This window comes from Cygnus olor, chromosome 2, assembly GCF_009769625.2.
Source record: "Cygnus olor isolate bCygOlo1 chromosome 2, bCygOlo1.pri.v2, whole genome shotgun sequence".
NCBI classification, from domain to species: Eukaryota; Metazoa; Chordata; class Aves; order Anseriformes; family Anatidae; genus Cygnus; species Cygnus olor.
In genome coordinates, this window is record NC_049170.1 from 71,565,234 (window position 1) to 71,589,571 (window position 24,338).

At 41.0% G+C, this 24,338-nt stretch overlaps 1 protein-coding gene and 1 long non-coding RNA gene across 2 annotated transcripts in view; both read right to left on the reverse strand.

Moving 5' to 3' along the window:
• Nucleotides 1-24,338, reverse strand: part of ANKH (ANKH inorganic pyrophosphate transport regulator) — a 99,339-nt gene that overhangs the window by 30,303 nt on the left and 44,698 nt on the right. Inside the window, exons 2-4 of the mRNA XM_040550307.1 lie at nucleotides 11,129-11,345; nucleotides 2,761-2,879; nucleotides 1,575-1,658 (exon numbers count right to left, since the gene is read on the reverse strand). Of these exons, the coding sequence (XP_040406241.1) occupies nucleotides 1,575-1,658; nucleotides 2,761-2,879; nucleotides 11,129-11,345 (420 nt within the window). The remainder of the gene's footprint in view (nucleotides 1-1,574; nucleotides 1,659-2,760; nucleotides 2,880-11,128; nucleotides 11,346-24,338) is intronic.
• LOC121066618 lies at nucleotides 7,895-11,120 on the reverse strand. The gene is made up of 2 exons (XR_005817871.1): nucleotides 10,196-11,120; nucleotides 7,895-8,895 (listed from the first exon to the last, which is right to left on the reverse strand). It is a non-coding gene; the product is annotated as an uncharacterized LOC121066618 (long non-coding RNA).

The window sequence follows — 24,338 nt, forward strand, 5'->3', positions numbered from 1 at the left end:
AAGCACACTGTGAAAATGTTTATTAGGGAGGACGCACTGTTTGAAAGGATTTGCAAAACAGCTCATTCGAACTCCACAAAAGAATTCTTCTTCAGTAAACAGAAGTCAAGTCAGTCACAAAATGTGTACATGAAGCTATCCAAGGAGAATTATCTACTGCCTGTGCACCTATTGCCTGTGTAGGTAGTAGATGTAGGTGTAGGCAGCTCTGGGCTATGGAGAACCAGAACTTTTTGTCTTCTGGTTTTACGCTTCCTCTGTTCAATATTTTGTTACAGACTGGAGACAAGATGACAGGTGTCTCATTCTTCACAAGCCTGGCACCCCACTCACCAGCCACCATGAAAAGGGCATGCGTACCATGGCCAAAATAGGAATTCCAGCTTCTGTATTTAGGTGTAAATGACCTGACATGCATCTAAGGTCAACAAACTTTGTAGGTCATGTCAGAACAAGAGCAGAACCTGGGTGTTAAGGTCATTTAAAGTAATTGGTATTATCTTCAGGGATTTAATGCAGTATTGTAAAGGGGCAGACATGCCAAACATAGAATAGCAGCTGACTGAATGGTTTAACCCAGTTTATAGTTTGCTCCTATTTTGTGTGAGGGGAATGCTATGGAAAATTGAACTAAGTGCTGTTGACTTCTTATTTCCTTTCATGTTGCCCTATTATTATAGTCTTTCTTACCCAGTCATTACCTCAGCTGGTAATGGGGCAGTACTGTAACTGCTCTGCAGGCTCTGGGATCTTCCATTCATAATATGGCCATAAATACTTAAAAAAGAGGGCTCTGTGTTGGTTCTTAAATGGTACAACAATGCATACAAATATTGTTTTACAAGCATGTCTTGTGCAAAGCAACAGGACATTTAACACCTCCCTCACAGATGGAAATTCAACACTGGGTCTTCCCTCTGTCTCCCAGGGGGTTTCACCCCAGATAGCTTCTGCTTCAAATCCAAGCCTTCAGCTTCTGGTCCAGTAACAAGAACAGTGCTACACCGGCACTCAGAAGATGGTTTACACCCCTGCATTTCAGCAGATTAGACATCATGTGCAGAACTGACAAGTGGGCTGAAGAATCAAGCCTTAGCTTCCCTGCCTACACTCCCCACTCAGGATTTCATTGCAACTGTGTGAAGTGTTGGGGAGAATGTACACAGGGGAGAAAGGTCTCTGTCAAAGTAGTGCCTCAATTGGTAGCAGTCATCAGTCCTTCTGGATGACTTTTCTTTCCCCCAGGTGTGCATGCGTACATATAGCTTGATTCTCAGTCATTGTAGCACAGTGTCTGGAGGTGCCAGGAGATAAGGCCCTAATCCAAACAGTCCTGGCTCCTTCTCCTGACATTGCTTCAAGACTGACTTGATCCAGTCAAGTGAGACCAGCCTAAACCACTAATGTCAGCAAAGAGTGGGGAACCTACCAGAGAACGGCACATAAGATTATTTTCTCTGGTGTGTTGTCCATGGCAGAGAGAGAAGGCAGTCTCTGTGCAAAAGCATTACTGTTTAGGAAAGCATCTAGTCCGTAACACAACTGAAAGAGTGACTGCCAAGAGGAGGCATTACCTGAGCTATGACATCTGAGATGGAGGCACATCCCACCAGGAAACTGTACTTGTGTTTCAGCAGAATCCCAGCATGGGTCCATGCCTGAAAAAAAAAAAAAAAAGGCAGAACAGAATGTGGGAAGTGATTATGGTATTTGGTAAGGATTTCAGGTCCCAGAATGATGCTTTTTACACAAAAAACTTTAAAAGCTTTTTTTCCACCAGCAGCACCTGGTGTGAACCTGGGCAAATGTTAAGCAAGTAGGGCAGAGAAAGCACTACTGCATTTAGTTCCTCTTTGCCAGGGCTGGCAGGAAGAATGGGAATAATTTTACAGATTGCATAGAAATTTCTGAGCAGGATAGCCAATGAGAAAGTGTTCCTTCTAAACAGATGCTGAACAGGTTATCATACAAAATATTCTAAGGGAAAAATGTTTCCTGTCATGCACCAGTTGAATGCACCTCAGAAGTGTATTCATAAGCTATACTGAGTCCTGTCTGAAAAAGAAAACTTAACGATCCTACTTCTTTTTACTGTCAGCTACTGTGTTAAGTGGAGAAAGCAGTGGAGGCATGCCATGAGAAGGTTATCCTTTCTGACTTTTATATAGAAATACAGGAATTAAAGAGAGCTGCCATGTACTTGTTTACGTTGTGCAGGCCACATGCAGTCAGCCTGGTGATCTGGAGAGCAGCAGCCCACCCACACGTGTGGCTCTCTTCCCCATGCATTTGAGATATACTGGACTAAGCTGCGCTTGCAAAAAATGATGGTAACAAATATCTTTTCCATAAATTTGCTTTGAGAAAGTATTGATCGATGAGCTCTGCAAGTGACTTGGGAATGCGCAGCCAATTGAAATCTTCCAATACAAACTGTATTGAGAGGACACATACAGACAATCTGTGCAGCCCATCACAAGATGACCGGTGCTTTCTAGCATGCATATACAGTAACTCTGACAAGGCAGCTGAGGATTTTTACATTTGTCATCATCTCTGGATGTTCAACTCCACCCAGATGCTTTTTCGAGGTAGCAGAAGATGATGTGTTCATGTATATCCAGAGCTATTGCTTGCAAAGGACATGCCTTCCTTCTGCAGACCTCCAGCTTCCCATAAGGTAACAGACTTTGCAAACTAAGGTCACCAAAGAAAAAAATAACATTGATATTAAAATTCAGTTCTGAATCATGCACTCACCATGGCATCCATAAAAGGGAAGGCAGCAAGATAAAGGAAGGCCCTCCGAGTTTTACTTCCCACTGATTCATCCACATGGTGTAGCTTATTAATAATGTAATACCCCAAATCGCTATACGCTGTAGAGATACAAGAAAAGGAATGAATAATAAAGGTTACATTATGGATTCTGCATAAGATGCTCAGAAGTACCCGAAAGAGTAGGATGCCTAAGAGCTGTGAGATGCACCCACTCAGCAAACAGCTGCAGGGGCTGCAGGATGTCACAGCCTCACCAGCTGCTGTTTATTACTAAGGAGTGCTCTCGCAGTCCTTTTTCAAGTAAGCTTTGGCAGAGGAGTGATAACAAATGGCTGGGTTGGGAAATGGGTATAGTAAGTGCCACATCTGTTTCCTAAATGAACACTGGTACTCCAGAAAATCTACTGCTCTTTCATTAACTCAGGGCTCTTTGTTAGAAAAGCTGTTTTCACCAGACACTGTGTATTTCATGGGATATAGTGCCTTATAAATTCTGAAACAACCTATTGCCACTGCATTCTCATGACATTACCTGTAAACCTGCCCAGAGTTGTAAAAGGAGCACTAGGATTTGCGAAGACATGCAATAAATCACACTCATTATGCTCCTGTGAGCGCCTCTCCCTTGCTCTGCCTAATGACCACCTCTGCTGGGACCAGTCAGGGCACAGCACAGTTCACTGTGTGTTCGCTGGGCAGCCTCTAACAGCTCTTACTCTCCTTCCTCATTTACAGCTGGCATCTCAGGAGCCACAAGTCAGAAAAGGGTGCTTTGCACTGATGGAAATCAAGGGGTTGCCACTTTCAGTCACCAGTTATTTGCTGTCCAGTTTCAACCTCAGATGAGGAGAGTTTTTGGTGTTGGGCAGAACACCTTTTGTCAGGTCTCGGTTCCCAAGGTGTTGGGTTGAAGATAGCACAGATGCACAGACTCCCCACGAAGCTACCTACAGAACTGCTTACATCTCTTTGTATTATGCTTGTTGGTACCCACGTTACCCAGCTGTTTTAGTAACCCCAGAGGCCTCCCCATGACTTGGAATAATGACAAACTAGGTACAACCGGTGTCTCTGAACTTGGGAACTTACGTAATATGTGCAGTTAAGTGATTCAACTAGCTTTCAACTTTTTATAAATCATGTTCTACACCTGCATATTATTACATAGCTTCCTCTACACCCTTGTTATGGTTGTTAAAAGAATGACTGGATTGTAAGTCAAACTCCCAACACAAGTAATGGCAGAATCACCTGTGCCCAGGTAGTCTCAGTTCTCTTCTGTTTGTGTCTCTTCTAAGGTAAAGATTTCAAATGTGGACACTTCCCTGTTTTTCTGTTTGTAACAATTCCACTGTCACTGTACAGGCCTTTATATGGAATATTTCAGGAAAGTGATCCTTTGCATGCAAGCGGTTCACGTCATTGGATCCACAAATGGCTAGCACTAGTTGTTTAGCCTATAACTTACTCTCATAACTCATAAACAATGTTTGGAAGCAAGAAAAGAAGAGTTTAAGTCATCATTGTTTTGTTATGGCTTAAGGATACAGCAGTTAAATGGTCTACAGGGATGAAAAGACTTTTTAAAGCAAGAACAGTAGTGTACACAAGGGAGCAAAAAAAAAAAGTATCCTGACAGCACTGGGAACAAGTGTGAGCCTCAATCCAGACAGCCAGGACTGCCCCAAATATGTTAAAATGGTAAAAACTCCCCATTTCCCTGTGCTGGTCCCTATCTACTACTGCTAGGCTCACAGTCTCTCACTTCACCCAGTGATCCCCAAGTTGGGTAGCTATCCTTCTGAGCCACTCCCAGATAATTTCAGTTACCCTTCCAAAGGGTATTGGGAGAGAACTTTAGAACTGGACTCTCGCCTTTTCTGAGTTCAGGGAGGCCAGCTTAGCTCCTTAAGTACTCATTTCTTCGCTGCTAAGTTCAGTCACACATCAACCACAGCCCCTTCTTATTTTTGTATGAATATTCATACACCAATTTTCACTCATTATTTTGAAACCAGTCTGTTACATATGGATTTTTGTGTGGTTACTCCTTGTAAAAAGCTGCTTTTGTGGCAGGCCACTATGCTGATTTATCTGAATTTACTTATCTGAATAAACAAGAACAAGTTTGGAAGGCATGTGAGGCAAGTTGCCTCTGAGGGTCAGATTCATTGAGTTCTCTCTTAGATCCCACAGAAGTTGCTTTAAACTTCTCCTACGTAAAAGCTTAAAAACTGTTGCAGGAAACACACCGGTCTTATTCCCCACACGGGGAGTAACAGAATCCAAGTCTACGCGCTGAGGAACGTCCTCTTGGGGAGCAGTCTCCATCAGCAGTGAAACAGGGGCAAGACACCATGCTGCAGAATTCATGTGTGCTCTCTGTGCACTTCACCTTCTGGTCTTCTCCTGCTTTAAAGGAGTTTTTTAAAGTGCTTAGAAAACAATAAGTAATAAAAAACTTTTTTTTTTGTCTCTAAAAGCCATTGTTATGTTTAACTTTTTTTTTTAAAGTTTAAATAAACAGAAAAATTCACAGAATTAGAGAGGTCAGAGACTGAATTACTCTCACTTCTAGGAACAGCCACTTCACCACAATTGCAGTTCAATGGCAGGGCACTCTCAAGGGACTTACACTACCACAGCCCGCAGCACCAGAATTTAAGAATTCTAGGGATATCAGCATTGCACTTCAGTAAGCTTTAAGATTTGTTTTCCTCTCCCCCATCCACAAGAAGTCTAACTGCACTTTTTAATGTGGCTTTGATTTTAAAATAATAGTGGCTAAGCTTAAAAACTAGTTTTAAAATACTCAACTATTTTCTTCGACATGTCAGTGAAAGCACACAATCACTGTTGCTGATGTCAATGAATGTTTCCATCCTCAGAAAGAAGGACTCAGCAAGCTGAGATTTACTGACAATTATACAGGCATGTGTCTCTGAGCTGTGAATAAAGCAATTGCTGATGCAATTAGAACTTAACCTTGGCCAACCTTACATACTTATTATGAAGCACAGAACAAAATTAATAACAGACAACGGAGCTGAAGAGTATTACATGAATCTAAAGCAGATGGCTCTTCCCATTCCTTGCATCATTTCAACCAAAACAGAGAAGTCCAACTCCAAGACAAGCTGCCTGTTTGCTCTCCTGGAATAACTCACTTATTTTGATATCTATGGATCAGTTTTGCTTCTGATATAACAGCATTTAAGCAGGAATTCTTGCTTTTGTCTTTTCTAGTTGAGTTGTAAGACCTGGATGCTTATGAAATGACAATGAAATACTGTGCACCTAACTGGATCTCCTCTCCTCTACACTGATTTCTCTAATGAGCTGATTATTACCACATAAATTTCAGACATCCTTGAAACAACTGAACACACTTTTAATGATGCCAGCAGTCTCAAAGAAATAGCCACACCGTAGTCATTTTGGGGCTATCTGCTATCCAGTATGTTATACGTACATCGTAAAGAAAACAAAAAGAAACCCTCCCAGGAAGTGATACCACTTACTTCTAGGCACAGAGCTGCGTATGTCGATATTCACTTTACTGGAGTAAAAAATCAATAACAACAACAAAAAAAAACATACGAAGAATGTTTTTGTGTTAAAAGTATGTGTTGTGTTTTTTTTTTTTTTTAATAAGCATTCCATATTCATTCTTGGTGCCAGTTTTAAAAATTAACTTGGACACTTGAGAAGTAAACATCTATCCTCCTGCTAAGTCAGAAAGATGCCTCACAGGGCCAAAACCAGCTAAGTGATTTAGGCAGATAAGAAAAGGCCAATTTGCTAAAAATACAAAATTATAATGGCAAGTCTGCATTTGGAGATGGCACAGGTTATATAGATTTTGTGATGTCTGATTAGCCTGACATAAAACAGAAACAAAAGTCTGGGTCCCCCATGCAAAAATTCAGATGATCAGGGTGTCTTGGGTTTTGCATTTCTTTTTTTCTCACAGCAATGAATGAATAACAAAACCAGCTTATGAACATCTCAGTGAAGACTGATAATTGCAGTTGTCATCTTCTGTGATCAGCTGTAGTTGCAAAATTGAATTAGTTAATTTTTCCAAATCTACCGATGTCCAATAGTCTCTTTGGGTAGGCCAACATCTCATAAGTCTCAAAATTTGCCTGTTTTAATTAAAAAAAAATACTATCCTAAAATCAACAAATGCTGTGGTCATAGGCTTTCTTCATTCTTCCTTTGTCCTGAACAAATTGCTGAAAAGAAACTGCCCTTGTTGTGGAAGAAGGGCTGGAGCAGCTGGGGAAGCAAGTTACTGCTTTAACAACGGCCACTTGAAGATGCTGAGGCAGGACATGTTTTTAATAAATAACCTCATCTCTTAGTAGACCAAAATAAAAAAGTAAACTTGGATTATATCCTGATTTGTGTTCCTGTGCTTTTATCTTTTTCCAGGGCAAAAAGTTTAGTATAAACCAGTACAGTGGCCATGTCAGAACAAGACTGACTGGAAAAAATAGCTTGGTTTGGCATAAGCTCTCCTATGATTCCTACTCATGGAAAAATTCCAGTAGTGTTACACTGGGAGCAGTTGGATTACACTTATACCTCACTTCTTCTGCAGGTCTTTAATGTATATGCAGTGACCATGCATGCAGGTTCAAAAAAATTACTAGCAACTGCTGACGTTTTCACCTGTGCAATCTGTGCAGGGAGGGGCCCTTGCCCACTAGGAGATCAGTAATAAACTGGCACAAAACAACAGGGTCACTCATACTTATTGGCCATCCAGTCCGCGGTGTTTGCCTTACTACTAAAGTTGCAACCTTTTTTTCCTGGTGATGCCAAATGATCCACCATGGAATTTTGGTCAGGTGCAGGAGGCACCATTGAAAGGTGCCTACTTAAGCAAAGAGGCTGTTTCCTCTTTGGAAATAAACTTTTGCAGTATAGTATTTCTCAGTAAAGTAGTGAAAGGCTGAACAATGCTGTTTTCTTGCCAAAGAAGGTGTGCATGTTCTTCATGACACCAGTGTTAAAAGGACTCGCATAGTATGGAGGACTTAGCAGCAACATCTATTAATGCATTATGTTAGCATACTGTTCTATAAATTAATGCTCTATTTTCTCATCTGTCAAGCTGGTAGTTTATTAAGATTTCAATAGTATGCAGAGACAGGTTTATCATCTTGAATTCCTTCTCTTACAGCCCAATATTCGCACTCAAAAGCCAATCTCTGAAATAACTAGATGCTTTAGACTCCTTCATACAAGGAAACTCTAACTAGTGGCAGTAGCTGCTCCCAAAATAGCACAAGAGAAGGAAGGCAGCCTACTATCTTCTATTTCCAGATCACAACTGAGACAGCAAAAGCAGGAATATCATACTGACCAAGGCTTACAGCAGCACTTTAAGCGAGAGAAGAATAAAGTTTCAGTTGCCTTTCATCAAGTCGTTTCTTGGTTCTTACTGCTACCTGCACAGGAGAATGACAGGAACTATTGCTGAAGATATTGTGGACGTTCATGGGAATGTGGTACAGTGATGACTTAAGGACCACAAGCTGTGAGTTTGAGTGGTTTGGCTCAGCCAGTCACTCCCACAGAGGACTGTGTTAGCCCCTATGGGGGAACAGTAGTGGGGAGCTGATGCTGAAGAAATGAAGTCAGTTGAGTGAAATAGTCTGTTTTGATATTTCAAACAAGTAGAGGCTGCTGTTTGTGAGGAGCTGCTTGTACAGACTGCAAACAGTCTCTATCACAGTTGGAAACGCGGTGATTCATTGTGGTCACTGTGCTTCTACCACCACTTGTTTTCTTCCTTCTGACCTTCTGTACTCCTTATTTCATTGGCTTTTTTCTTCTTTGTTTCTTCCTCTGGGCTTCGACAACTACAGCAAGCAGTCATGCCATCTTCCTTAGCCCCATACATACGGCATGCAAAAGAAATTCAGTCCCTTGAGTGGTGTTTGTTTCAGTTTTTCATCCGTCGAGTATCAGTAACCTGAATTTCTCTCTCCTGGAGATAGTCTGTAACAGGCTTGTGGCTGTTGGGGAGTAGCTGCAGATCCTTGGAAGTTGCCTGTCTGCCACTGGACTCCTTCTCCTCCTTCTGCTAGGAAGACTGTGCATCTGTGGGTCAGAAAAGAATAATCAGGATTTGAAACATGTTCAAAGGAAATTTGAAACACAAAACTTGGCAACATCACCCAGGCAATTGGTGCTAGAATCTGACTAACTCCATTCTCTTGGGCGCTCTGCCAGTCTCTGCTGTGGCCTTTGCATATTTTCAGGCATAGACAAGCTAAAATACTAAAAAATATTTTGCAGTCTGCCACCATAAGCAGCTGAAAGATTGTGCAAAGCTCTTTAACCAACGGTTTTAAGGCATGGAAAGTCCAGCCTTCGTATTTTATTTTTTAATATCTGCAGAGAGGGCATTTCAGAAGTTCTGAACTCAGCAGGGCTCTATTTCCAGGCAAAACCGAAAGACTTATCTGGCATGTTTTCAAATGGCTGCCCAAACAACTCTCCTCAATAAAAAGTCCCACATGGAAAATTCAGCTGCCTTTCACCTGGAAATTTGATAGTTATACTTTAAATGTTCTCAAAATCTATAATAGCTTAAAATGAAATTTTGAATGACTAGAAAATATTTCTTTTATCCAGTTGGCTAAGTCAAAAACTTTGACCAGGACTGGTGGGAAAACAAGTGCGCAACTAGAATAGCAGCTCTGGGGGCTGAAGAAACATTCCAAGCAAAGAAACTGGAAAGCCAAACTTCCAAATGGCCCGAAGTTTATAACACCAGTGCAGTGAAACAGCCTCAACTGTAAACACATTGAGGAAGTGACCAGTTGATACTGGTGGTGAAATAAATTACAGCATGGATTTTTATCATGGATTCAGCTTACAAAATTAGCAACTGCTTAAAACTGCCACAGACTTGCCATGGCTAGTGAGCCATTACTGCAAGCATTTATTATGACTGTAACATAGAGTAAAAGTAAACAGTATGGGGCTGCTGTATCAGTGGTGGAATAAGAGACACAGTGGTGAAACAAACTGGAGTGCTTGGGAGGCACATAGGGCCATTAAATACAGCTGGCATCCTGTTAAAGGATAAGAGCAGTGGGCTTCGTATTTGCCTGCTCTACCCAGACAGTAACCATATGCTGAGCATGTGCTGTTCTTCAGACACGTTAGTTTCTGATAATGAATGGTGCCCCGCTTCCAGGCCACTCCATAACTTCACAGCAGTCCGGGAAATTGCCATCACACTCGCTTTTCCCATCCAGCTGTGACAGAATGACCCCCTACTGCTGGTCAACCAGCTCAATCCTACTGTCCATCAACCAACACGTGCCTCCACAGGCTGTTGTGTTACCTCCCTCCACCCCCTTCTCAGAGCTCCCAGCTATTAGGATTGTACCTGTTGAATGAAATGCACTCTCTGCTTCTTCCTCCAGCGTCCTTTATTCCTCATTGCCGAGCTACAGAGGTTTCAGCTCCGTGGAATGAGCCACAACATGCAGATAATGTAGTGCAGTTCTTGGAGAGGATGAAGTTTAAGCCTTCCAGGTCATGTGGCTTTTTTATTGTTGTGGTCCTGGTCGATGCTTGGGTTGATAAGACATTTCTCCAAGCTATCAGGAACTGGCAAATCCTGCGGTTGCCTTACTTCTTATGTTCAGTTCAGAACTGCTTGTGTATTTTCCTTGTTTCAGAGTACACTGTGAGAGGTGACCTCAGTTTGACATAAAGTGCTCTTTGGAACTGCTTCTTCTTTCACAAATTAATTACTCAACAGAAGTGAACGATGACTAGCACTAGTAGAGAGTAATACCTGATATTTCAATAATGTTGCTGACCTACTGACTTAGAGACTTGTACTGCATGATAAGTAGCAAAGGAACTGGTACAGAGTGAGTAACTAACAACACCACCAAGATCTGGCAAAGAGCTCTGCTTTCAACATCTTGAAGGCTGGCTACAAAGTGATGTGCCAAAACCATTTGGGTAGATATTGCTAGTTGCTACCTAACAGTAACACTGAGCTATCTGCTTCATGCAACCTGTCAACCTTACCAGAGTTTTGCTCACACACCTGACTAAAAAAGATTAGCAGCATGTTGAGCAGCCAGGCAGGTGAGCCCTGGAGGTGGAATATACCACCTAACAACCTGTTTTAACAGTATTAAAAATTGCATGACTTGGGCATGCTACCAACACAAGAGAGTTCATCCCTTCTGCATTTCCCCTTGTACTAACAAATGAAGTATTAAACCTACAAATTAGTATGTTTGAAGACTAGCTGAGGGAAGCAAAATAAAAGATGTGTTAATTAGATGTGAAGTAACCTTACCTATTAAGGTATGAAATACAGCAGCTACAGCGCCAGCCACAACCATGCACAAAACTGCTTTGGTCCTGTCTCTCTTGCTGTTCACAAACACCAGACCTACGTTTTTGAAGTCACTCATTGGACCTGTGAAGAACTTCATCAGGGAGTACGCCAGCCCATAGCTGGCCAGCATTTCCACAGCATCTTCCTTAACTGCAGCAATGCCCCTATTCAAGGCCTGTTGAAACACAAAAAGACAGAGAAAATACTGCAGCAAATGTGAAAGCATAGCAAAACAATCTTCTTCAGCCGGTGTCTGAAAGAACAAGTTCAGCTCTCACTGTTTACACCCTGAGTTGACTTTTGTTTCTCTGGGTTCAGCAGCAGTAAGTGACGTGTCATAAGCAACTTCATAATTTCATACGGACTGTAAGTTTAAGTTATATAGATTTGAAGATAAACTGTGTTTTAGGAACTAAGGTAGATATCTACTTCTAAAGTATATCATGGAATTCCTGCTATACCAGAAGTCAGTTTTTCTCCTTTTTAGAGTAATTGTATGACCTGCTAATATTCATGGATGATACAAGACCATTTAAATGCCACTTCGAGGCCTTAGGTCTGAATTAAACAATGCACAGTCCTTGTAGGCATCTGCACAGGTAAAAAAAACTCTAACATCATTAAATGCTGAAATTTCAGGAGCTCAAATGTGTTTTTTTTCTGTGTAATGAGATTTTCACTATATCCTATGGATTTGTTTTGAATAACTGGTACTGTGCCACGATGTTTATTATTATAAAACTAGGGCAAATATGCACATGACTAAACATATCTGTTCTGCTTTCGTGTGTTTTGAATTTAGGTTTAGATTGGTTATTAGGAAGAATTTCTTCACAGAGAGGGTGGTCAAGCATTGGAATGGGCTGCTCAGGGCACCAGTGGAGCCCCCATCCCTGGAGGTATTTAAGAGAAATGTGGACGTTACATTAAGAGGCATGGTTTAGTCATCAGACTTTGTAGGTGAGGTTAATGGTTGGACCTGATGATCCTGAAGGTCTTTTCCAACCTAGATGATTCTACGATTCTATGATTCCACAAGGTTCTGATCCTATATTTATTTATGACTCTTTGTAACATATTTAAAAAGAAATGCAGCACATGTATTTCAAGGCATATTCAGGTTCAAATACCCTCACAAGTCATTCTAGGTCTGTATTTAGGAAATGTTCGCCAATGAATTGCTGAGAATTAAGTGGATTATTTTTATAGCTACGGTAAACCACAGCAAAAATGTGTAACATTGCTTCAGATTCCAGCTTGTAACAAAATGCTTCTAAAATTTCGAATACAAATGACAGTATGATAAGATTTATTTGCAGTGTGACAACATCAATTATCTGATATATTCAGAAAACTTAAAACAGGATTAGATTCAAAAAGCATGAAGGATGAAATATGACTTGTTTTCACAAGTATTTAGTTCCTATGGGTTACAGTTGGTGTGTGCTGACAGGGTTGTGGCACTTTGGCCAACCAGGAACATCTCTCCAAACCATGCTGCAAATCTCAGTCTATCCACTTCCACAGTATTTCTAATACTGTTTTTTTTTTTTTTTTCTGAATGAACAAACCACAGACAGCGTATCATCAGGTAACTGTGGTGAAGTCCATAATTCAAAGTTCCATTTCAAATGTAAGCATGGACTTTCTGTTGCAGTCTTTTGCTATTTTATTTTTTCCTTTTTTTTTTTTCGAAGACCCTATAAGCAAGCAATTTCCATTGACTTCAAAAATCCCACATCCACATAGCAGAAATTAGCACTTTACCTACCATTCTTACCACTCTTTCTGTAAGATGTGCTTAATTTTTGAAGATAGAGCTGCACCATCAGCATAGTAAAAAGCTGTAGAAAATGCCAACTTCTCAATCCCTCATATCTGCCAAATCTCTCTTGCAATGTGCTCTGCCCTGAACACTTACAGTTCCAATGTTTTCATTTGTCTTGCTCCATTTTATCCCCTCCTGAAAATAACCTGTGATAGGTACTGGATATCCGCAGATGCTATATAAAACCTTTTCTGCAGTACAGATACTTCCATCTGTTGCACTGATAAGAGTTCAAATTATATTAAAATCACAGAATCATAAAATATCCTGAGTTGGAAGGGACCCACAAGGATCATTGAGTCCAGCTCCTGGGTCCACACAGGACCACCCAAAAATCAGGCCATATGTCTGAGAACATTGTCTAAATGCTTCTTGAACTCTGGTGGGCTTGGTGCTGTCCTGGGGAGCATGTTCCAGTGACCAATTATTAAATCTGCAGATGTCAAATACAGTAGTGGGTGCATAAAACTGTACTCGGACAATCTGTGGAAAAGACTATGGCCTCCGAAATAAATAGTTAAGTTTAGCTGCCTTTTATGATGATCATAGTAATAATGTTGCTTTTCATATCAAGGTGTAGAGAGTTACAAACTGTTCATTTAAACTTCCTTAAGATGCTATACCTCCCTGTTGCTGTTGCCAGTAATAGGGAAATAACCTTAGATTATGCCATGCAAAGGGTTCCTTTGTTATGTCTTTTTCCTCTCTTTTCTTTTGCCCACACTGAAATATTCCTAGCAGCTTCAATTTAAAGAGAAACCGTTAACCAATTTCAGGTGATCTGATTTAAAAGCTCCCTGTCACTTGCAAACAGCTCAGTATCTTTTCAGCACAGCTTCAAAAGCACAAGTGCTTCCTTCCTAGTTTGGACAACTACGGAATATCAGAGTCTGTGGAGGCAGACAACCTGACAAGGTCCCTGGGATAAGTATGGCTTTAAGAAATCACACTGTCAAGTGGCACAGCATTATGATCCCTCCCTAGAGACACAAACCTCTGCAGAGCACAATGCTCAAGCCAGTGACACTAGCTCTGTGTGACTGTGGACCCTGGGTACCTAAGTTTTCCACCTGAGTAGGACGGACAGAAAGACTTGAATGCTCCAATTTCTCTTCCTCTCTGGTTTTACAGGCTGAACTCTGATCTCTTTTGTACCAACAAATGACAGGCAAGTAGATACTTCTGAGTAATTTTCCCCAGACAGACACTGTGTACCAGGTAATCTCAGCCGGCAAAATCCAAAAGGGACTTTGTAAGAGGTTTGTTGCCATTGGTTTATACTCCTGTGGAACAGTTGGCTGACATGATGAAATACGCTAGAGGCCACCCCTGAAAAAGCAATGTTTCTAAATGTTTCTTTGGAAAGATCCTGAAGAAATGAACAGTCAATGGAGCAGTATACAGTTGGTTTAGCTTCTGTAACTTTCTTTTTCCATTTCTACTTTAAGATGACAGTGCAAAAAGTTCTTCATCCTCAGCTTCCAAACACTCTACGAGAACAAACCTATTTGTGCCACTGAAACTGTAATGACATATTTGATATCCTTAAATCCACAAGAAATCCCAGATATTTGGAAAAGCCAGTTTGGGGTGCTATATGAAAAATACAAGCAGTTGGTAATCTTCCACTCTAATTTCCTGTTAGATTTTCAATTAAATCTCTCACAAAGGAAGAAAAATATAAACCAGGGCAAGGTCTCCATTTTTTTATCTGATTCCATTTTATACACTTCCTGTGTGCAAAAAAATTAGTAATAAAAGTTGATCAGTAGCATGTGTCCCATTTGTTTCACATAGAACAGAGCCTATCTCTGTAAAGCTTTATCTGGCTTGTCAACAAAATCACACAGAACTAGGTAGTAATAATAATGACAGTGCTTATACAAGAAGTTAGCTTGATCATACATATTGCAGATGTCATTCTACTTTCAACTAGCTTACCACACCTAACTTGAAGGGAGAACTATGAAATCCACATGCTAGAAGAAAGACTACTGGGGATGGAACATCCTCCTGAATTTTAATGAACAGCTAACCTAGTATGTCAGTTCATGAAAACACCACAATAAATTGCTTTTCATCAAATGATTAAAACAAAACCACTCACTGACATTGCTCACTCTTCTTTTAGAAATACCAAAAAAAGCATAGAATATTTCCAGGCTGATCACTATCTAGTAAGAACGTGAACCAGCCAGTGAAAATAAGTTATATTCCTAAAACACTTCTCAAAAAAAGCAGGCACCCAGATTTACAGTTAGTTTTATGCAATGTCTTGTATAACACATTATGTTATTACTAGAAAGATGAGATCTTTGCTAGAGGACATGGAAACAACTCCTTGAGCCCTTTTTAATGAAAAAATGTGCGCTGCCTCTGATGTTTGCTAAAATCAGAGATGGCTAGCATTTTAAAATTTCCATCCGAAAGATTCAAGTCAGAAAAATACTAAGTAATATGCTTAATGACATTTCAAGCCAGTAACCACATCTTCAAAATTGGGTACTGCTGCTGGCTTTATCTTCTTACAAGGAACATATGTGACCTTTATCAAATTTCTAGGAAATGCATAAAGGATGAATCAAACAATCTTTTGCATGGAAAGGCAGTGATTTAAAAAAACAACTGTGAGAAAAATGTCAAAGGTCTAGCTTGTCCTATTTTGCATGGGCTTTCAGCATTATTCACTAATATTGGCAGAAAAAGTTTGGTTCCTATCAACAGCTCCACATCTCTGTTGCCAAAAATTTGAAGTTGTGTCTTAGGCTGGTTCTAAAGTGTTTGAATACTTCTCACATGATCCTCCTATGAAATAGCTCAACAAACATTTGTAGGATGTCCCCCCTCCCCTTGTCTTTCTTCCAACCTCTCCTAAGAAAGAGGAAGAGAGCCAAAGTATTCAAAGACCAAGTTGACACAGGGAACAGTCCTTCTTTGGTGTCCAGTAATCCCACTTTTGATAATTGCTGGCTGAGTTTTCATTTAGTAAATCCTGTCACACTGAAGTTTTCAGTGTCAAGTTTACCAGTTGGCTCTGGCTGTTCGGCTTTGCCCTGTCACACCTGCATGAACTATGCTGCCAGAATGGCATGTGACAGACCCAATACGTATCAGCATGAAATGACCATACTACTGTATCAGTGCTGAGCACTGTCCTATCTGTAGTTCCGTGTCTTATAAAGGCAGGAGTCAATGGTAAGTAATTAGAGGGAAATACCTAGTGCCCTGTGGTTAAGACTTCCACATACATAGAAGTGGGAGAAACTGGGGTGAAATGGCTGTCAGACATTTCTTCTGTCTCAAGAAGGTTGTGCAAGCATTGTATATGAAGAGAGAGCCCTGAGGGGGTAGAAGGAGTCTGACCGTGTAGTTAGAAAATGACGACTGATGAGTGTTCATCGTTATGTGCTGTTTCGTTACTGCTGTTCTTCTTTTGCAATGCTTTTATCCTAGTTCAGCCTCTCTAATTTTGAGCTGGCATCTGTTGTTGATCATGCCTCAGGTGACCGAAAGGCCACCTGAGGTCAGCTCCTATTAGCCCTCTGCCCAAATACTTCCTCCCTCCTCTCCTACAGCCGCCGCCGGTCCCCAGGCAGCAGGCGCGTCACCTGCTCGGCCTTGCCCTGTCCACACCACTGCTAGGCCTTGCTCTGTCCACACCGCCAGCAGTGCTGAAATCGGAGGCTGCAGCCCTGGCCCCCAGGCTGAAGGAAGAAGAGGCACCCGCTCAGGGACAGGGACACTTCAACACCTGAGAGGCATGTGGTCTGTCTCTGGATGAGTATCAGGGCTGTCCTGAAAAGGAGAGCTGAAGTTTTTCTGCCTCTTGCCGCTTCCTACTTCAAAAGAAACTGGAAATGCAGGGCACGTATCAGGGCTTTATCTTAAAAAAGAAGTTAGTGTACTAAAATTTCAACCAAATTTACTCTGCCTACTTAAGTAAGGAGAACATGGCCTAGAAACGAAAAGCAAGAACAAGCATTTTTGCAAGACTCCTACTCTAATCTTAAATGCCTGCTACTCTGTGACCATCACAAGGCTCTCAGTTTTACTTGTTGACACTATCCACTCGCTTCCCAATGTCAAAGCTGTATGAAAGTGTGTCCTGGGAGAAGTTTAAATGAAGACTCTAAATCCAAAATAACATAATTTCAGAGCACTCACAGCTTTCACTTGACCCGAGACACATCAGGGAACAGTACTTTTAACAGGCAGTCAGGAGGCATATGAATAATTAGGGCAGCAGTGGCAACAGTGAACTCAGTGAAAAAGGGAAATCCTTCCCATTTCAAGAACTAATGCAGAGCAGGACGTGCTGGGGAGCTGGGAGACTAGCTATGGCACACTACCCTTGAGCACTTAGTGCCTGTATTCATATTGATATTCATGAACAACAACCAGCATAATAAGGCAGAGAATAATACAAAAGCAACAAACAAACAAAGCCAATAGGGGACTGCAGGACCATGGGAAAGAAACCAGACTAAGTGAAGCCAAAATGCACCTCACTTAAAACATATGACAAAGTGCCACAATATTGACAACAGGGAGCAACCTTGGAGGGGTGAACCGGCTGCTGCAGATGGGCAGTATCCCAGGGAGGTGGAGAACATGGATCCTGAAGCCATGAGAGCTATGGAGCATGACAGTGGGAAGCCCTTCAGGATGCATTCCCTAGCAAGTGTCCATTGAACGAGTGTCACTCACACCTGTACGAAGGAGATCTAAACCACTGCTGTTTCCACAACTGCTGAGGAGGAAGACTTTCCCTAAGGTGGGACAACAGCCATTACCTTTCCTGGCCTCTTTAGGTAAGCAGTGCTTGTAGGGGCACATCAACATGTCAAATCAACATGTTGAGCTACTCCCCTGAATTATGACTTCCCTGGCTAATGCTAATCAATTAGCCAAACTATAATTAAAGTAAAACTTGCAAAAGGAATCCTTTGCTCTCAAAACAGTATGCGAGTTTTTCATTCAGGTTTGCCTAAGAGCTCATCCATAAAGGTAAGCAGCATCTGTGATTACCACAGAAGTATAGCTAGCTCCAGTTTGAGTTTGTCTTCAGATCTTCTTCATATGGAGGTCAGGGACACACTTTTTCTCAAAAGCTATTTCTGTTTCTAAACCTATAAATATAGACAAACCGGAGACTTAAACTGAAACATAAAACTGGGAGAAGGTCATCTCCCTCTCTCTTCAAAATGCCCTGTGGGACAGCTATAATTTTTTTACCAAATTCTATTTTGATTACTTTTAAATGGAAGAAAGCACAGAGGAGGTACAAACTAGTATCACATGTATATGCACACAAAGAACATTTGCCTTAATCACAAGTGACACAGTATCTGCAGCACTGCTCCTCCTTTTGTTTTTCATTTCTCACAGAAACAGCTGTGGCTACTGCTTCTTTGCCTGCATTATATCCCCAAAGTAAAAAGCAAGCTGATTTACTATCAGCTACATATTTCATAAAATTACATTTTCTCATGTTTATAAATTAAATCTCTGCAAAGACTGTTATAACACTTGTTTGTATGCACACAGCAAATTTAATCTATACAGGTCCCATGCCTGTCAGTCTGGCAGTTCTGTCATATTGCCTTTTTATTAGCATTCTCTCCATCTCTGCTGAAGCATTCCTCACAGATCTCTCCTGAAATGGATATTGCCACTTTTTACCTGATCACATCTTCTCACTAGGCTACAAAGTGTAGTCAGCCTCAGTCAGGAAGGGACTTTTGGAGGCCGGCATAAAGCAGGCTGCCCAGGGCTGCAACGGGGCAAATACTAAGCATTTCGGAGGAGATGTTGTGGAGGAGACTCCACAGCTTCTCTGGATATCCCATTCCAGTGGTCGTGACGCCACCCTCACCTGAATCTTAGCATGCAACAGGAACTGAATCAGAAGATCCACAACCATCTCTCCTGCGCATTAGGGCCCACACTCCCAGCTTCAGTCAAAATTTCTATTATTCCAGATTTCCCCTTTTCAACAGGCTCTTTTGTATCATCGCTTTGTACTACCTCTCCTTGCTGCTGTCTTTCACTGAAGATCTTGTCAATAATTCATCTATATTTTCACCTCACTGCAAGAAATTATTTAGCTCTGCTTGCCTTTCAATTTTCACCCTTCCTTTTCTGCTGTTATTAGCTTTAGCACAGCTATAATTCACCATACAGTGGAATAGTATTTTTCAGTTATTTGTTTCATTTGTGTTTCCAAGTTCATACATTGCATATGAAAATCTGGGCTACTCCTCTCTCATTTTTTCATTTATTAAGAGGTATTTTTTCCACATAATGCTACCTCACATTCCCAATTACAAAATCCTGTATTTCATCTAAATCTACTTTTTTCCCTTAAAAAATCAGTCTAGGCAAAGACCCAAATTGAAAAAAAAAATCCAATCAAATATTTTAATATATCTGCAAAAATAATTTTGCCAATTGCAAGAATAAGGAAAATTAATGAGGTTTGTTGATTTTTAAACCATTTTCCTTGAACTTCTCATGCCAAAAAATCTTAATATATGTGGAATTTGGTGAAAGCTTCGGAAATTTGGCAGAGTCTATCTATCCATCAAAAGTGCCTTTAAAACAGACCAAAGTTTGGCCAACTATCTGCCACCTACCAGTTGCACTGGTTCAGCAAAACCTGTTAAACTTCTTCAACTCCACACAAATCTTGCCTATATTCCAGCTGTATTGAGTGTGCTCCTGGGTATTAAGCTTGGAGCACTTAAGGTCAAGCAGCACATAGCAGAGACTAGGTAGGTTCATGTCCTCAAGGAGAATAAGGAAAGACTACCTCTATCATTAGCTCGAAGCAAAAAAGAAAGTATTTCTCTTTCCACGGGTTGACGAAGCAGTACGCTATGAGATTTCTTTCTGTATGGAACAATGAGGTGATTTATTCTCCTATCTCAGCTCCTGTGGAAAGTATACTGGAGGCCAGATCCATAAAATTTACTGCTTTAGCTCTCTTAGTTCTGTACACTCCCCATTCTTTGTTGGTGATTAAGATCCCACATCCTCCTACTTGGAAGACAAATAATTGGCATTTCCTCTCAATTCCCTTATCACATGAAATTAAGGGATGAAATAATTATATACAGCAAATTGTGACAGCCAACAATTGAATTCTGGGCTGTCAATACAGAAGCAAGATATTACAGCATCATCACAAGTACTACCCTATCACTTCATGGCTACTGTAGAGATTAACCTACTGCTACTTTTATTTAGATTTACTAATTTTGCCACTGCCAGAACTGGCAATCAGTTCAGAGAGGTGAGTAACTTAGCTGGAGAATGGCCATGCAAACAGATGCTTTGGTATTTGGTGCAACTTGTAAGTGGAAGCCTCCTTAAATGGATCTCATGCTAGGGGAACCTTCTGTTAAACCAACAGCCGATCTCTTTCAGAAATAAACCTTTGAGACAAAGAAAAAAAAAATAATCTATAAAGTACATGTCAAAGCTACTATGATTACAAAAAATGCATATAACCATCAAATAAGGCTTCCATCTCTGACCCAATGGGTGGGAGCTTGTCCAGCTGTCCCTGAGCACACAGTACAGCAGTACCTTTAGGTGTACTCAGTGCGCTATGCAATTATCGGCTCGCTTTTAACTGACTCTTAAAGCATTTATCTCCTCATGTGGCCCAGCATGAAGTGGTTACTTATGTGCCAAGGCTCTGCCCAACTTCAGCTGAGCAGAACCTATCTGAGGTCTGCGATTTTCATCAGCTGCTGTGTCAGGAGTGGGGAGCAGGGCTGGTTAAGGTCCGTCACGAAGCAGCTGTTCCCTCCAGCACGCTGCCGGCTGCACAAAGCGCAGTTTGTTAGGTGTGAGTGTGGAGCTGTGGAGAGCTGCCAGATTAGCTCATGTCTTAATTGCTTAGAAGAGAGAAATAGAGGGCACTCAGATGACCAGCCTAAATACAAACTTAGTGTTTCCGCTGTTGGAAACACCTGTTGTAAACTAAGTCCATAACATCAGTAAGAAAACCTTTCATTTGTATCTGTTTTTCTTTCCTTTCCATTCTTATTCCTCGTACTAGTTATTTACTTGGATGAGATTAAAGTTATCCAGTTGAATTAGAAACAAGCTCTGGATAGTGACAGTGATTTCGTTTCTCTAGGACTGGTGAATTTATTATAAAACATGATTTGAAGCACTTCCAGTTATTACAGCACTTTCCGATACTCCAATACCTGTAGAAAGCAATGGTCTCACTACACCAGTAACTCTGCCTCCAGACTTTGACCTAATGTACCTGTTTAAAATAAATGGGAAGATGTGAGAGTGGAGAAAGGCAGAAAGGTAAACTGGAAGGGTTTCCGCAAAGTAAATTTTTTATTTTAGAAAATCCAGTCTTCTATATCCCCAGCCTAAGTTTTGAGAACCTTGAACTTCGCCGCCGGTTCTTGCAGGTGGTGTTTACAGGATTGGCTAACATTTCCTTTTAAAAATAGTTTGACTGTTTCTCCCAGTATCCAATGACATGAAGTCAACAAGTCAACTCACAATGAAATTATTGCACGTTTTTTTCCAGACAGTGTGTGTGGGGCACAAATAACTAAAAAGCTTCTCTTGAAATCAGGCACCCTTTTTCAAAACCCCTATCTTTCACAAGAGGAAGCACAGGAGTATTTCCATGTGAGCAAGGCTGGAAATACCCTCTCTGACAAAGGAGAGCAGGAGACCATGGGAGAACGTGACTACTGTTCCTTATGTGATCTCATGGCAGCTGGGAGCCCAATTGCTGCTGTTATAATAAATGATCTTCCATGATAATGGAAGCAGAGGTAAAATACCAATTAAACTGAAATGCAATCAGGCTAGATATGCTCGGTCCTTACTGTATTCAATAGTAGAGGGGAGAAATGGAAAATACATCAATATTTCAATCTTTTCCTCTGTACCTCTTGGGAACACATGTTACAGAGAGACACAAAAAAGCTTTCTTTCTGAATATACTCGGACAGACAAATTCTAGAGCCAGGGGTTTTCTGGTGTAACATCTAAATACCTGGCAATATCCTCTTACATCTTCAGCAAAGCCTTGGCTAATGCTTCTACGAAGAATTCCTTCTGTGGTACCCAGGCAGTCTTATTCTCAGGGAAGATGAGACTTAAAAACACCCTGGGAGTTGTAGCAAGGCTTGTAACTTTTATTTCTCTGTGTCTAGCAGGGATGGATTTTAGCAAGTGCAATCACAAGTGACTTTGTGAGTATTGCTGATTATGCCAAGTATGTGATATAATTTGATATCTAATTTCAGAGGTGTCTACCCATGGGTTCAGAAAATGCAAATTTAAAAATACACGTATCTTTAAATCCCTTCCAGCTCAAGCGGTGATCAGACAGTGGGCGGGTTCCTCCACTAACTGAAGAACTGACAACGTTGCTGTAGTAATTCTTAAACAGGTTCTGTTGTCTAACAGCATCTCTACAGATACCTTCAGCAGTGGAGCACCACCTGTCAAGAGACATTTTATGCGTAAGCTGAATGATCCTCCAGCCCTGTGCCTACATCAAATTTAGCTCGAAGTATAAAACTATCTATCTTTACTGACCCCCTTTCTCACATTCGTTTTGACCTCGTGCTATCATCCCTTATTAATAAAAGTCACCATTGCAACACTAATAATAAAATTTTCCTACTAACCCTCTCCCTCACACTTCTCTACTTGAACTGGACAGTTAACCTTATAGCTCATTTTCATTTATCTTACACAAGCACAAGACCTTGACTTGCTAAGTTCAGTAACAACACTGACAGATTTCCAGAAGTTTAAGTAAAGGTAACACTGAAACACTGAAGGACAGCAGATAATTTTGCCTAGCAAGTTCTCTGTGTGGCTGATTTTAAACCATGCATTTCCTCCTGGATTTCAGAAGTGGTAACAAATGCAATGAAGTCAGACTACCTACCGTTCTTTCACACAAGTACTCTACATTGTGCAGAGGCCTGACCCAGAAAGCAGTCTCCTGCCACAGTCCCCCCACTCCCAGACCATATGTGTTCTGCTTTCTGAGTCATTTAACACCCTGTTTCCACAAATCAGAGGCGATGCAATCTCTTTTCCATCTTGTCCTCTCGCTGATGTGCAGGGAAGTAAGTGCACAGGATGTAAAGCACTAATTTAGCACAGCTAAAATTTATCTCTGAGCTGCTTTAATATGAAATGCAAAATTGGCTTTGGGTGGGCATCCTGCCAAGATTCTTACCGAGGGGAAAAGAGTTGAGTGTGACACTATTGCAGTTGCAGGGATTGGAAAATTGAGCTGGCTTGCTTTGATAGTGTAGTATAGCCTATTAGCTAGTTTTAATCAGTGGATTCTTCAAGACACTGCTCTGCCTAAAAGAACAATGGATTAAAACTTATCCTTTGCTGAAATCTTCAAAGCTAGAGGATAAAGTACAACATAAGGTACAAGGCTGAAAGAAAAAAGAATCTCATTTGCAAAGCCCTGGATGCATGGATAACAAGGGGGCTGATGTTACTATGGACAAGTTGTCAGTCTCTGTAACTAGGTGTATTTTGCCTTACCAAAACTTGAAAACTGCGGTGTCCACAAACCCCAAAGTGGCTTATTTCTATGATAATCTACCTTAATTGCCTGCATTCTGTCTGACTCTACTGACAACTCTGACAGGACAATAAAGCAGAAAACAAACAGTGGCTTTCGTTTCAGCTTTGGTTTCTGAAACTGTGCATGTAAACAGCTCACATTGTGTGCACAGGATCTTCAGAAAAGTGTAGCAGAAGAAACCTTAATGACTTCATTGGGGTTAAACCCATTGGGGTTAAACCTTGGGGTTTAACAACAGTTTTATTACCCTTCTGTCCGCATAACTTGCACACATATTCTATCCTCATTCATCTGTTTATTTAGAAGCACTGTTTGTCTACCTAGAACAATACCCACAATGGATACATCCTTTTTAAAGCATGATGAGAAAGACTGATAAAAAGTAATAGATGCTCTGCTCGTCACCATGTTTCCACTGACTCCAGCTTCTCTGCTGGTGAAATCCTAGCTTGTTTTGCTAGGCTGCTAGGCTTTCTTTGTCCAGTCTTGCAGGGCAGTTGGGCAAAAGCATGAATGCTCCCAAAACAGCTTCCCAGGTGTCATAACACTAAGAGAACCATCTTGGACTACAGTGGGCATACCAACTGGGGGTAAATACAATAAAAGTCTTGTAGGGGTGAGGTGTAATAATAAAATATAAACACTGCAGAAGCAAGCATGAAGCCAACAGTACACAGCGATCCTGGCAGTACTCTCTTTTTGACTTATGTGGAAATGAGGATAACCACAGT